Genomic DNA, 15744 nt, shown 5'->3' on the forward strand with positions numbered 1-15744 from the left:
TCTTTCAGGAGGCTGTTGTCCAGCAGTCTCATATGCAAAACAGATGATACTCTTCAGCCAGAAAGAGAGAGAGGTAGCCGTAGCTTTCTGACCCCTACGTTTCCCGGAAAAGACAACAAATAATGAAGATGATTGACGAAATTCTTTAGTCGCCTGCAAGTAAAACTTCAGGGCACAGGGCACGGACCACGTCCAAGTTATGTAACAGACGCTCCTTCTTAGAAGAAGGATTAGGACACAAAGGAGGAACAATAATTTCCTGATTAATATTTTTGTTGGAAACAACCTTAGGAAGAAAACCAGGTTTGGTACGTAACACTAACTTATCGGAATGAAAAATAAGGGAAGGAGAATCACATTGTAATGCTGAAAGCTCAGAAACTCTGCGAGCAGAAGAAATAGCAACCAAAAATAAAACTTTCCAAGATAACAATTTAATATCTATGGAATGCATAGGTTCAAACGGAACCCCTTGAAGAACCTTAAGAACTAAATTCAAACTCCAAGGAGGAGTAATAGGTCTAAACACAGGCCTGATGCTAGTCAGAGCCTGACAAAAGGATTGAACATCCGGAATATCTGCCAGACGTTTGTGTAGCAAAATAGATAAAGCAGAAATCTGTCCCTTTAAGGAACTTGCTGATAACCCTTTCTCCAATCCTTCTTGGAGAAAGATAAAATCCTAGGAATCCTAATCTTACTCCATGAGTAGCCCTTGGATTCGCACCAATAAAGATATTTACGCCACATCTTATGGTAAATCTTTCTAGTAACAGGCTTACGTGCCTGGATCAAAGTATCAATGACTGAATCAGAGAACCCTCGCTTAGATAAAATCAAGCGTTCAATCTCCAAGCAGTCAGCTGCACAGAGATTAGATTTGGATGATGGAAGGGTCCATGAATGAGAAGGTCCTGCCTCAATGGAAGCTTCCATGGCGGCAGAGAGGACATGTCCACCAGATCGGCATACCAAGTCCTGCGAGGCCATGCAGGAGCGATGAGAATCAACGAAGCCCTCTCCTGTTTGACTTGAGCAATCACCCGGGGAAGGAGAGCAAACGGCGGAAACACATAAGTTAGGTTGAACGACCAAGGCACTGCCAAGGCATCTATCAGTTCGGCCTGAAGATTCCTGGAAGTGGATCCGTATCTTGGGAGCTTGGCATTCTAACGAGATGCCATAAGATCCAGCTCCAGTCTGCCCCATCTGAGAATCAGGGTGGCAAATACCTCCGGATGGCGTTCCTATTCCCCCGTATGAAACGTCTGTCTGCTCAAAAAATCTGCTTCCCTGTTGTCCCCTCCTGGGATGTAGATTGCTGACAGATAAGAGTGAGCTTCCGCCCACCGAATTATCTTGGATACTTCTGTCATCGCTAAGGAACTCCTTGTTCCTCCCTGATGATTGATGTAAGCCAGTCGTGATGTTGTCAGACTGAAATCGGATGAATTTGGCCGAAGCCAATTGAGGCCAAGCCTGAAGCGCATTGAATATTGCTCTCAACTCCAGAATATTGATGGGAAGTAGAGACTCCGTCCGAGTCCACACACCCTGAGCCTTCAGGGAATTCCAAACTGCACCCCATCCTAGTAGGCTGGCGTCCGTTGTCACTATCACCCATGAGGGTCTTCTGAAGCACGTCCCTTGGGACAGATGATCCGGCGACAACCACCAAAGGAGAGAGAGTCCCTCGTCTCCTGATCCAGATCTATTTGAAGAGACAAATTTGCATAAATCGCCATTCCATTGTCTGAGCATGCTCAGTTGTAGAGGTCTGAGATGAAAACGAGCAAACGGAATGATGTCCATTGCCGCCACCATCAATCCAATTACTTCCATGCACTGAGCCACTGATGGCCGAGGATTGGACTGAAGGGATCTGCATGTATCCAGAATCTTTAGCTTTCTGACTTCCGTCAAAAAGATTTTCATGAATAGAGAGTCTATTAGAGTTCCCAGGAAAGGAACCCTTGTCTGTGGAATTAGTGAACTCTTTTCTAGATTCATCTTCCACCCGTGAGTCCTTAGAAAGGATAGAACAATGTCGGTATGAGACTGTCAGCTAAGACGACGCCTGGATCAGAATATCGTCCAGATAAGGCGCCACTGCAATGGCCAGCGGCCTGAGAACCGCCAGCAGAGACTCTAGAACCTTTGTGAAGATTCTGGTTGCCGTGGGCAGCCAGAAAGTTAGGGCCACAAACTGAAAATGTTTGTCCAGAAAGGCAAACCTCAGGAACTTGTGATGATCTCTGTGGATAGGAATATGAAGATATGCATCCCTTAAGTCCACGGTAGTCATATATTGACCCTCCTGGATCAATGGAAGAATTGTCCGAATAGTCTCCATCTTGAAGGATGGAACTCTGAGAAACTTGTTTAGACTTTTGAGATCTAAAATGGGTCGAAAAGTTCCCTCTTTTTTGGGAACTACAAAGAGATTTGAGTAAAACCCCTCTCCCTGTATTGGAACGTGACAAATTACTCCCATGGAGGAGAGGTCTCTTACACAACTTAAGAACGCCTCTCTTTATCTGGTCTACAGACAATCGTGAAAGAAGAAACCTTCCTCTGGGAAAGGAATTTTTGAACTCCAACTGATACCCTTGAGACACAATTTCTAGTGTCCAGGGATCCTGAACGTCTCTTATCCAAGCCTGGACAAAGAGAGAAAGTCTGCCCCCTACTAGATCCGGTCCCGGATCGGGGGCCACCCCTTCATGCTGTCTTGGTAGCAGCGACTGGCTTCTTGGGTTGTTTACTCTTGTTCCAAGACTGGTTGGGTTTCCATGTGGGCTTGGCTTGTGAATAATTCCCTTCCTGTTCAGTGCAAGGAAGAAATTCCCTTGAAATTTCGAAAGGAACGAAAATTACTCTGTCGTCCCCTTTGTTTAGATGTCTTATCTTGAGGGAGAAGGTGACCCTTACCTCCTGTAATGTCAGAAATTATTTCTTTCAAGTCAGGCCCGAATAGGGTCTTCCCCTTGAAAGGAATAGCCAAAAGCTTGGATTTAGAGGACACGTCCACAGACCACGATATTAACAATAAGGCTCTTTGTGCTAAGATGGAGAACCCTGAACTCTTAGCCGCCAATTTTGTGATCTGAAAGGAAGCGTCCTTAATAAAAGAACTAGCCAGCTTAAGGGCCTTAATTCTATCTAGTATTTCTTCCAAAAGGAGTCTCAGTTCTAAGAGACTCTTCTAGGGCGTCAAACCAGAAAGCAGCCGCAGTCGTGACATAGAGTTTCTTGAGAAGACCCTCCAACTTCTAATCCATGGGGTCTTTGAAAGAACAACTGTCCTCTATAGGAATAATCGTACGTTTCGCCAGAGTAGAAATAGCTCCCTCCACCTTAGGGATCGTCTGCCACGAGTTCCGAACGGAGTCAGCTATAGGGTACATTTTCTTAAACATAGGGGAAGGGGAGAACGGGATACCCGGACTTCCCCTTTCCCTAGCAACAATTTCCGAAATTCTCTTAGGAACCGGAAAAACGTCAGAATAAGAAGGAACCTCCAAGTATCTGTCCATCTTACACAAATTCTCTGGAGGGACCACAGAGTCACAGTCGTCCAGAGTCATCAAAACCTCCCTTAGTAACAGGCGGAGATGTTCAAGCTTATATCTGAAAGACTTTATGTCCGAATCTGTCTGGGGCAATGCACTTCCCGAGTCAGACAGTTCCCCTTCAGACAGAGCCTCCCTACCCCCCACTTCAGAGCCTTGGGAGTGTACATCGGAGATCGCCATCAAAGCATCAGAAGTCACAGGGACCACCTGGGCCTCTTTCCTACTACGTTTGCCCTGTAACACTCAGTTCCCAAGTGACAGACAGCACACACCTGATGCTCGTGGTAGAGGGCCACTGCAAACACCTCTCTGCAATATGTAATCAACTGATTTCCACAGCACCAAAATATAGGAAAATAGTTGAACAAACTTAGCTTTTATTGATCAATGTCAGCTTATACAAAGCACTTGGCACACAGCAGCAAGTAAGGGTTAACAGCCCGAAACGTCGATTTTTGCTGCTGTGTGCCAAGTGCTTTGTATAAGCTGACAGGAATGCCCTGTAGCACTGGCAACTTAGATAAAACGTCTGAAAGAGTGGATGACATAACTGCGGGCGTTAAAGGCTGTGACGCTTGGGGAGAAAGTTGCGGCATTCCCTGAATCTCATCAGTCTGAGAACAGTCATTAGATATATCTTTATTAAAGAAAATCTGCTCCTTATACTGTAAAGCCCTCTCAATACATGGGGGGCAAAACATAACAGGGGGTTCCACAATGGCATCTAAACACATAGGACATGTACTGTGTTCAATGTCATCCATAGTAACAGAAGCAAAGGCAAGCGTGGTCAAGTCACTGATAAACAACAGAACGAATCAGTTCAAATAAAAACAATGTACTGTGTCTTTAATTAATAAAAACTCTTTTGAATTAAAGCCCAAAGTGTTTAAAATAAATATAAAGTCAGGTGAGGTTTAATTTATACCCCACACTCCTCACGTGGGCCCTGTTATAAAAACACACTGGTCCCAGAGAAAAACACAGTCACCCCGCCAAAGCTCCGCTGCAGCTCCTACCTGCCTCCACGTGACCACCGCTACCTTCCGAACAGCGTGCCTAAGATCGCTTGTAGAATATCGTGACAAGCAGACTTAGGAGCTGCAAGAGAACATTGCTCCAAGTACCACCACCGGAACTCAACTGAGACGCAACTGCGCGGATAAGCGCGCAAAACCAAGTCCCGCCCTTCGTGGGCGGAAACAAAGCACAGAACCCGGTAAAATAATAAAGGCATCGCCATGTACAGGAATCGTGTCAAGACCATAGTTCTACATCCAACACTACCCCCAGCGTCATCCAAACTCTATGTAAAAATAAAATTAAACCGAGTCATGCCCGTTACAGTACTCCCACATCTGAGTACTATAGTAAACCTCCCAGCGCTTCTGGCTAATGATTGAAATGCCGGACTGTCTGGAAAAAATTAACAATGTGTTGGTTGTCATCCGTTATCTTTTACCTAGTGAAAACCAACATATTTGCACATGGAGACCCTTATCAGAGCCCATAACCCCCAACCGGAAGAGCAGAGTACAGTCAGTTCTGAGATATGCTGCAGAGCCCCAGAAATAAAGAGACTGCACTTACCTCCATGCTGAGGAACAGCATGAAAATACTCAGTGTCAAGAGGTCCACTCTTCCTCCTGAGGTCCTGTGAAGACAGAAGAGTCTTAGGAAAATTCACTAAGTCCATATCCAGGCAGCACCAACATGGGAGGCGTAGTGAGACTAAAACCTCACAAGTTCCCGTAGCATAATTGGTTTTACTCCAGAGGCTGCCCGGTAGTAAAATAGCACACTTTGGCACCATTTAAAAATAAAAAACTCTTGATTGAAGAATCTAAACTAAAACCTCACTTTACCTCTTCCTATCACTAAAACAGGCAAAGAGAATGACTGGAGTGGGAGGGAAGGGAGGAGCTATATATATACAGCTCTGCTGTGGTGCTCTTTGCCTCCTCCTGCTGACCAGGAGGCGATATCCCATAAGTAAGGATGAAATCCGTGGACTCGTCATATCTTGTAAAAGAAATACATAATGTTGGCCAGGGAGGAATTTTCTGCAGTTCAAATAAATGAAATCATCAAGAGCAACCAGTTTATGCAGACTTCTAGGACTTAACTTTACAACAGCATCCACCATGTGTACCAAAGCTGCATTTAAAACTGGTGTTACACATTAAACCAAATACCCAATAAATTACATTTAGGTGTAATAGTGCGTTTTTGTTTTTCCACATGTTATAGTACTCCCTGAACTACTAGTGCCTTTTCTGTCAATTACATAGATCATACAAAATGTGTGTGTGTGTGTGTGTATACTCAGGTTTGCGCTAGTCGGGTGGGAGGAAATAGATAGCAGCGGTTAAAAACAAATGCATCAAAGGGTTACCCCCAGTGATGCAAGAGTTAAGACAAATGTACAAGGGGATAACAGCGCTAACAAATCCTTATATCTATAGAACAATGTGAAATAGTAAAATGAATCAATTGATATGTATATTGTTTCAATACCAGACAGTGATTATATATTGAAAACCAATTTTCTCATTAGTATGGAGAGTTTCACAAAAAGGAAATTTATGCTTACCTGATAAATTTATTTATTTTACGATATGACGAGTCCACGGATTTCATCCTTACTTATGGGATATCACCTCCTGGTCAGCAGGAGGAGGCAAAGAGGACCACAGCAGAGCTGTATATATAGCTCCTCCCTTCCCTCCCACTCCAGTCATTCGACCGAAGTTAGGAAGAGAAAGGAAAAGCCAAGGTGCAGAGGTGACTCAAGTTTAACAAAAATAAAGATCTGTCTTAGAAAATGACAGGGTGGGCCGTGGACTCGTCATATCGTAAAATAAATAAATTAGGTAAGCATAAATCGTAAAAGACAAGACAGGAACCTAAACGGAAGGCACCACTGCTTGAAGAACCTTTCTCCCAAAAACAGCCTCAGACGAGGCAAAAGTATCAAATTTGGAAAATTTGGAAAAAGTGTGAAGAGACAACCTAGTTGCAGCCCTGCAAACCTGTTCAACAGAAGCATCATCTTTAAATGCCCAAGAGGAAGCCACAGCCCTAGTAGAATGAGCCGTAATTCTTTCAGGAGGCTGCTGTCCAGCAGTCTCATATGCAAAACCGATGATAGACTTCAGCCAAAAAGAAAGAGGTAGCCGTAGCTTTCCGGCCCCTATGTTTTCCAGAAAAACAACAAATAATGAAGATGATCGACGAAATTCTTTAGTCGCCTGCAAGTAAAACTTCAGGGCAAGGACCACGTCCAAGTTATGTAACAGACGTTCCCTCTTAGAAGAAGGAATAGGATAAAATGAAGGAACAATAATTTCCCGATTAATATTTTTGTTGGAAACAACCTTAGGAAGAAAACCAGGTTTGGTACGCAACACTACCTTATCGAAATGAAAAATAAGGTAAGGAGAATCATATTGTAATACCGAAAGCTCAGAAACTCTGCGAGCAGAAGAAATAGCAACCAAAAATAAATATTTCCAAGATAACAATTTAATATCTATGGAATGCATAGTTTCAAATGGAACCCCTTGAAGAACCTTAAGAACTAAATTCAAACTCCAAGGAGGAGCAGTAGGTCTAAACACAGGCCTGATGCTAGTCAGAGCCTGACAAAAAGATTGAACATCCGGAATATCTGCCAGACGTTTGTGTAGCAAAATAGATAAAGCAGAAATCTGTCCCTTTAAGGAACTTGCTGATAACCCTTTCTCCAATCCTTCTTGGAGAAAGATAAAATCCTAGGAATCCTAATCTTACTCCATGAGTAGCCCTTGGATTCGCACCAATAAAGATATTTACGCCATATCTTATGGTAAATGTTTCTAGCAACAGGCTTACATGTCTGGATCAAGGTATCAATGATCGAATCAGAGAACCCTCACTTAGATAAAATCAAGCGTTCAATCTCCAAGCAGTCAGCTGCAGAGAAATTAGATTCGAATGATAGAAGGGTCCCTGAATGAGAAGATCCTGCCTCAATGGAAGCTTCCACGGCGGCAAAGAGGACATGTCCACCAGATCGGCATACCAAGTTCTGGGAGGCCACGCAGGAGCGATGAAAATCACTGAGGCCCTCTAGCAATCACCCAGCGAAGGAGAGCAAACGGCGGAAACACATAAGCTAGGTTGAAAAACCAAGGCACTGCCAAGGCATCTATCAGTTCGGCCTGAGGATCCCTGGACCTGGATCCGTATCTCGGGAGCTTGGCATTCTGACGAGATGCCATAAGATCCTGCTCCGGTCTGCCCCATCTGAGAATCAGTAGGCGAAGACCTCCGGATGGAGTTCCCATTCCCCCGGATGAAACGTCTGTCTGTTCAAAAAATCCGCTTCCCAGTTGTCCACTCCTGGGATGTAGATTGCTGACAGATAACAAGAGTGAGCTTCCGCCCACCGAATTATCTTGGATACTTCTGTCATCGCTAAGGAACTCCTTGTTCCTCCCTGATGATTGATGTAAGCCACAGTTGTGATGTTGTCTGACTGAAATCGGATGAATTTGGCAGAAAGTCCACTGAGGCCAAGCCTGAAGCACATTGAATAATGCTCTCAACTCCAGAATATTGATGGGAAGTAGAGACTCTGACCGAGTCCACACACCCTGAGCCATCAGGTAATTCCAAACTGCACCCCATCCTAGTAGGCTGGCGTCCGTTATCACTATCACCCATGAGGGTCTGCGGAAGCACGTCCCTTGGGACAGATGATCCGGCGACAACTACCAAAGAAGAGAGTCCCTCGTCACCTGATCAAGATCTATTTGAGGAGACAAATTTGCATAATCGCCATTCCATTGTCTGAGCATGCTCAGTTGTAGAGGTCGGAGATGAAAACGAGCAAACGGAATGATGTCCATTGCAGCCACCATAAATCCAATTACCTCCATGCACTGAGCCACTGATGGCCGAGGATTGGACTGAAGGGATCGGCATGTATTCAGAATCTTTAACCTTCGGACTTCCGTCAAAAAGATTTTCATTGATAAAGAGTCTATTAGAGTTCCCAGGAAGGGAACCCTTGTCTGTGGAATTAGTGAACTCTGTTCTAGATTCACCTTCCACCCGTGAGTCCTTAGAAAGGACAGAACAATGTCGGTATGAGACCTTGTCAGCTGATAAGATGACACCTGAATCAGAATATCGTCCCGCTAAGGCATACAATGCCCGCGGCCTGAGAACCGCCAGAAGAGACCCCAGAACCTAGTGAAAATTCTGGGTGTTATGGCCAGACCGAAAGTAAGGGCCACAAACTGAAAACCGTTTGTCCAGAAAGGCAAACTTCAGGAACTTGTGATGATCTCTGTGGATAGGAATATGAAGATACGCATCCTTGAAATCCACGGTAGACATATATTGACCCTCCTGGATCAATGGAAAATTGTCAGAATAGACTCCATCTTGAAGGATGGAACTCTTGAGAAAACTGATAAGACTTAAGATCTAAAATGTGTCGGAACGTTCCTTCTTTTTTGGAAATAACAGATTTTAATAAAAAACCCTACCCCTGGACCAACCACATACGTATGTATCGGGTAATTGAAAAGTACGGCTAATCACCCGTTCTTGTTTAGTGGAAGAGAAAGAGGAGACTCCCTTGAAATTTCAAAAAGAACGAAAATTACTCTGTTGACCCCCTTTGCTTAGATGCTTTAATCTTGAGGGAGGAGGAGACCCTACGTCCCTTAATGTCGGAATGATTTCTTTCAAGTCAGGCCCGAATAGGGTCTTTCCCTTAAAAGGAATAGCCAAAAGTTGTCCTTTCGGAATCTTTTAAAGAAACAACTACCCCCTTAGGAAGTATCAATCATACTGGAAAAAGACTGAGCCCTCCACCTGTGAATAAAAACACAGAATGCATGAGGGACAAGAAAAAAGGACACTGCAATAGCCTGTGGGAATTGTTAACATACAAACACACAAAGTTGCAGTTCCCCAAACGAGACCACAAGAACACCATGTGGGCCCCAATATGTTGTGGACACTGTAGAAATGTAGTAAAATGACCATTGACAACATACCCCCCAACAGCAATATCTGTAGGATAATAAGGGCTTAGAAAAAGGTGCGGATGTGTAAATAAAAATCCAATTAAAGTGTTAACATTGTTGTGAATACACATCGCTAAAGGCATGAATCAGGTGATGGCATGTGCCACAACTCCATATAAGAACCGCAGAGAACTGCATGCGGTTGGCATGGATTAACCGGAGTCAATGGACCCCGAAAAACAAAGGCTGTAGAGGGGGATCAATTTGACACTCAAAAGGCGGTACTGTCTCTTTAAATATTGATTTTGCTCATACCTTGTGTCTGAGAATGTTATATACGGTACTTTAATAAGGCTGAAATTATTAAGATAACCATAAGTAAGTCTTCATAAAGCAAAACTATTGCTACTGTTCCTTTAAATGACAAAAACCACATCATTTTAATGTGCGTGCAGTCTCAGAAGTTGCCAACTGTCCCTTCATTAATATATGTGCATGGATTAGAGCAACTACCTGAATGGTCTACTGGACCTCAGCTAATATACTGAGGTGCTAAGCGACCAAGTTCGTTATGGAGAACGAAATCTTTATTATAAAAGTTATCATTAGAACAGTAAAATACATTCCTGAAAAACGTTCCTCCTATTGTAGACAGACTTGTATTTACAACATGTGAGAACACTTCAAGCCCAAACTCTCCCTCCGGCACAATTACATTCTGAATCTAAAGCATGTAAGTATGAACCGGAACGGAGGGAGAGCGCCACTACAGAGCTCCTCCCTTCGTGGGCGTACCTGCACTTCATTCCCCGGCACACCTAATTAAAAGTGTCTAGAAAGGGGGAAAGAGCCCATCCAACGGCGGGATGGTAACCCCACCCATCGTGGGCATATCCGCACATCCTCCCCTGGCACTCCGACTGAATGTGCCTAGTAAGGGGGAAAGAGCCCATCCAATAGCGGGAAGACGAGTTCGCCCATTGTGGGCGCAACCACACTTCGTCCCCCCGGCACTCCGAATGAATGTGCCGTGAATGGGAAAAAAGTATACTACACCGCCCCTCATGGGTGTCACTTTACACTAACTCCTGGTCGCCATTATTGACACCGGGAGAAAATAAACAAAACATAAGCCGAGTACACGGCATTTCTTGTAAACATTGGGCCACGTTTCAAAATATATAACAGCCATACTGAACTAGACTGTAATGGTAGCTTTGTGAGGAGCCCCTACAAGCATGGCCCATAACAAGCTCGCGCACAATACATCATCCAGTTAAATAAAGTTTTAAGCCCTTAGTGTGAAGCATATATAAACACTCTGTGTGGCGCCAGGGAAAAAGCTCTTCACCGACAGAGTTAATTGCAGCTTAGGCCATCACCGAAAGGGTAGCATCACAGTATAGGAGGCGCAGTGAGATTTATGTCCCACAAGTTCCCATTGCTCTAAAGCCACCAAATAATTCTCTTTTGATACTGAATAGATTGATCTGGTTTAGGCTACACCCTAGCTCAAAGTAGCACTCAGTGGCACCACTTTAAAAATAATAAACACTTGATTGAAGAATCTAAAACTAACCCCTCACTTTACCCTCTTCCTATCACTAACAAAGGCAAAGAGAATGACTGGAGTGGGAGGGAAGGGAGTAGCTATATATACAGCTCTGCTGTGGTGCTCTTTGCTTCCTCCTGCTGACCAGGAGGCGATATCCCATAAGTAAGGATGAAATCCATGGACTCGTCATATCTTGTAAAAGAAAAGTCCATTAAATGATCTTTAGTAAAGTGAATCCTCTTACCAGAATTTACCTCAATCATATGAGGTAAGTTGCCGCACTGGAAGTGATACTCAGTTGCTGATGTTGGTAGGTCTGGAATGCCAGTGTATACTTCTAGAGTCTCATCCACCTCTTGGAGTATGTAGAGGGTTTCATCCAATGATTTCCTCCAAGGATATATACAGATATGCCAGCCACCTCTTGTAGTATGTAGTCTTGATATGTACTCTCTCACAGGCAGATGTACCAGGCTTTATTCTCAGTTCTCTTTGAGGTAGCTGGGAACAAGAGAATTCTTTTCTAAGTTTATCTTCCATCCATGAGATCGAAGAAGAAATTGAAGAGCTTTTGAATGGTCCTCTGCCAACCTACAGGATGGAGCCTTCTGGAGAATCAGAGATATTAACCCCTGATTCCATACAGATAAAAGGAGTCACACTGTGACCCTGTCTTCTTGCGTTATCATATTTGTATAAAAATAAAACGATCTTAACGGAATCTCTGCCGTGGAACAGGCACATAGCCTCTCAAGTTTGACAGTTTTGTAGCATCGCTCCTGACATGTACTTGAGTGATAGAAGCAGGCAGTGAAACTCGTCAACACTGATTGCTTAGAAGTTGTTAAACGAGTCTGGATGGTTTAAAGAAAGACTCTCCCTGCATCTCCAGACCCTAATATTAGTTAATGCTCTCACTGAGAGGCTGACAAGACTACTTAAAACTCCAGTCCCATTCTGAAGGGTACTACCCTCCATAAGGAACTACTCTGTATCTTCTGACACTTCTCTGCCAACCTCCTGTGACGAAAGGCAACGAATGACTGGGATATGATGGAAGACGTTGGAGGTATTTAAGCCTTTGACTGGGGTGTCTTTGCCTCCTCCTGGTGGCCAGGTTCTGTATTCCCACAAGTAATGAATGAAGCCGTGGACTCTCCTCATATTGAGAAGGAAATAACAGTGTTGGTTATGCAAAAGTGGGGAAAAGGTAATAAAAAGGGATTATCCATCTTTTTAAACAATACAATATTTAGAAGTCGACTGTCCCATTAAATGCTATAAAGTATATTAATATAACAATGTTGTGCAAAGCTAGCGAATGGGTAGTAAAGGAGTTATCCCTTAAACAATAACAATTTTGGTGTAGACTGTCCCCCCTTTAAAGCTGCTTCTGTGTCCCACTTACTGGGTGCTGAGAAGGTCTTGGGCTGTGGTGCTTGCAATACTGCTGGGCGCAATACAGTGCGTAGCTGCTCCTTGGGTTTCTGGCTGGGGAGACCTAGAAATTATGAAGCAGCATTAGTAAATGACCAAAACCATAAAATGTGTGCACACACATAAGGAAAGGAAACAGCTAAGCAGCAAAAAAAAAAAAAAAAGTTATGCATTATTTAGCGTAACAGTAGGGCTATGTTTAACCTGTTAATGCAATGCTCTATCTGTATCTGTGTTAGGTCAGTCTGGTTTAGCAGGACTACTCACTTGGAACTCTATAGTATATTAGGGCCACAAGCAACCCCTAAATTACACTTTAGCTTTTAAGAGCTTCTTAAAAAGGGATAGTAAAAATCTTAAAAAAATGTTTTATTTATACAAAATGTTTAGTTATATGCACTAGAAAAAAAAATAACTTTGCAATATACTTTATTGTACCCCATTTTTCATGTACTTTAGCTCTGAAAATTGCGGTTTATCTTATTCTCAGAACTTGAAATGCACCCTTCTGGAGTTCCAATGGCCCTAATTGGCTTTAACTGATAACAACTGCAAAACAATGCATTCTAACATGACAGTGGCTAGACTTGTTTCCTGCAGAAAAAGCAAGGATTAGCTCCTCCAAATAAGTCAAATAGTTGCTGGAGCTATTGGAGCAAAAAATATGTTAATTTGTTTTAAAAATGTTAAGTGGTTGATATTTTATTCTATAGCAACACAACAGAAATGTCTAGTAATTACAAAGGTGTTTATTATTATTGGTTATTTGTAGAGCGCCAACAGATTCTGCAGCTCTAACTTTTTTACTGTTCTTTTAACCAATTATAATTTAACTGCACAATTATATGAAGTGAAGCAGTATAAAGCTTTTCCAAAAAACAAAATTTATGCTTACCTGATAAATTTATTTCTCTTGTGGTGTATCCAGTCCACGGATCATCCATTACTTGTGGGACACTCTCCTTCCCAACAGGAAGCTGCAAGAGGATCACCCACAGCAGAGCTGTCCACACAGCTCCCCCTCCAACTGCCACTACCAGTCATTCGACCGAAGACAAGCAAGAGAAAGGAGAAACCATAGGGTGCAGTGGTGACTGTAGTTTAAAAATAAAACACACCTGCCTTAAAATGACAGGGCGGGCCGTGGACTGGATACACCACAAGAGAAATAAATTTATCAGGTAAGCATAAATTTTGTTTTCTCTTGTAAGGTGTATCCAGTCCACGGATCATCCATTACTTGTGGGATACCAATACCAAAGCTATAGGACACGGATGAAGGGAGGGACAAGGCAGGTGCTTAAATGGAAGGCACCACTGCCTGCAAAACCTTTCTCCCAAAAATAGCCTCCGAAGAAGCAAAAGTATCAAATTTATAGAATTTTGAAAAAGTATGAAGCGAAGACCAAGTCGCCGCCTTACAAATCTGTTCAACAGAAGCCTCATTCTTAAAAGCCCATGTGGAAGCTACCGCTCTAGTAGAATGAGCTGTAATACTTTCAGGAGGCTGCTGGCCAGCAGTCTCAAAAGCTAAGCGTATTAAACTCCTTAGCCAAAAAGAAAGAGAAGTTGCCGAAGCCTTTGGCCTCTCCTCTGTCCAGAGTAGACAACAAACAATGCAGATGTTTGACGAAAATCTTTAGTAGCTTGTAAATAAAACTTCAAAGCACAAACCACGTCAAGATTGTGTAAAAGACGTTCCTTCTTTGAAGAAGGATTAGGACACAGTGACGGTACAACATTCTCCTGATTGATATTTTTATTAGATACCACCTTAGGTAGAAAACCAGGTTTGGTACGTAACAATACCTTATCGGAATGAAAAATGAGATAAGGAGAATCACATTGTAAAGCAGATAACTCCGAAACTCTTTGAGCCGAAGAGATAGCTACTAAAAGCAAAACCTTCCAAGATAAGAGCTTAATATCTATGGAATGAAAAGGTTCAAACGGAACCCCTTGAAGAACCTTAAGAACTAAATTTAAACTCCAAGGCGGAGCAACAGGTTTAAACACAGGCTTAATTCTGACTAAAGCCCGACAAAACGCCTGCACGTCTGGAACCTCAGCCAGACGTTTGTGCAAACGAATAGACAGTTCCCTTTAAGGAACTTGCTGACAAACCCTTCTCCAATCCATCTTGGAGAAAAGATAATATCCTAGGAATCCTGACCTAACTCCATGAGTAATCCTTTGATTCACACCAATGAAGATATTTACACCATATCTTATGATAGATTTTCCTGGTGACAGGCTTTCGCGCCTGTATTAACGTATCAATGACCGACTCGGAGAAACCACGCTTTGATAAAATCAAGCGTTCAATCTCCAAGCAGTCAGCCGCAGAGAAATTAGATTTGGATGGTTGAAAGGACCCTGAAGTAGAAGGTCCTGTCTCAGAGGCAGAGTCCATGGTGAAAAGGATGACATGTCCACCAGATCTGCATACCAAGTCCTGTGTGGCCATGCAGGTGCTATCAAAATCACTGATGCTCTCTCCTGCTTGACCTTGGCAATCAGACGAGGGAGCAGAGGAAACGGTGGAAACACATAAGCCAGGTTGAAGGACCAAGGCGCTGCCTTTGGATCCCTGGACCTGGATCCGTAACAAGGAAGCTTGGCGTTCTGGCGAGACGCCATGAGATCCAGTTCTGGTTTGCCCCAACGTTGAATCAACTGTGCAAACACCTCCGGATGGAGCTCCCACTCCCCCGGATGAAAAGTCTGTCGACTTAGAAAATCCGCCTCCCAGTTCTCTACTCCTGGGATATGGATAGCTGATAGGTGGCAAGAGTGAATCTCTGCCCAACGAATTATCTTTGAAACCTCCAACATCGCTAGGGAACTCCTTGTTCCCCCTTGATGGTTGATGTAAGCTACAGTCGTGATGTTGTCCGACTGAAATCTGATGAACCTCACTGCCGCTAGCTGAGGCCAAGCCTGAAGAGCATTGAATATCGCTCTTAGTTCCAGAATGTTTATCGGAAGGAGAGCCTCCTCCTGAGTCCATGACCCCTGAGCCTTCAGAGAGTTCCAGACTGCCCCCCAGCCCAGAAGGCTGGCATCTGTTACTATTGTCCAATCTGGCCTGCGGAAGGTCATACCTTTGGACAGATGGACTCGAGATAGCCACCAGAGAAGAGAATCCCTGGTC

The 15744-nt window shown here is 43.5% G+C and overlaps 1 protein-coding gene across 1 annotated transcript in view; it reads right to left on the reverse strand.

The window, feature by feature from the left end:
• Window positions 1–15744, reverse strand: part of RANBP3 (RAN binding protein 3) — a 554440-nt gene that overhangs the window by 325906 nt on the left and 212790 nt on the right. Inside the window, exon 7 of the mRNA XM_053703046.1 lies at window positions 12562–12654. Within this exon, the coding sequence (XP_053559021.1) occupies window positions 12562–12654 (93 nt within the window). The remainder of the gene's footprint in view (window positions 1–12561; window positions 12655–15744) is intronic.

The sequence above is a fragment of the Bombina bombina genome, chromosome 2, assembly GCF_027579735.1.
Source record: "Bombina bombina isolate aBomBom1 chromosome 2, aBomBom1.pri, whole genome shotgun sequence".
NCBI classification, from domain to species: domain Eukaryota; kingdom Metazoa; phylum Chordata; class Amphibia; order Anura; family Bombinatoridae; genus Bombina; species Bombina bombina.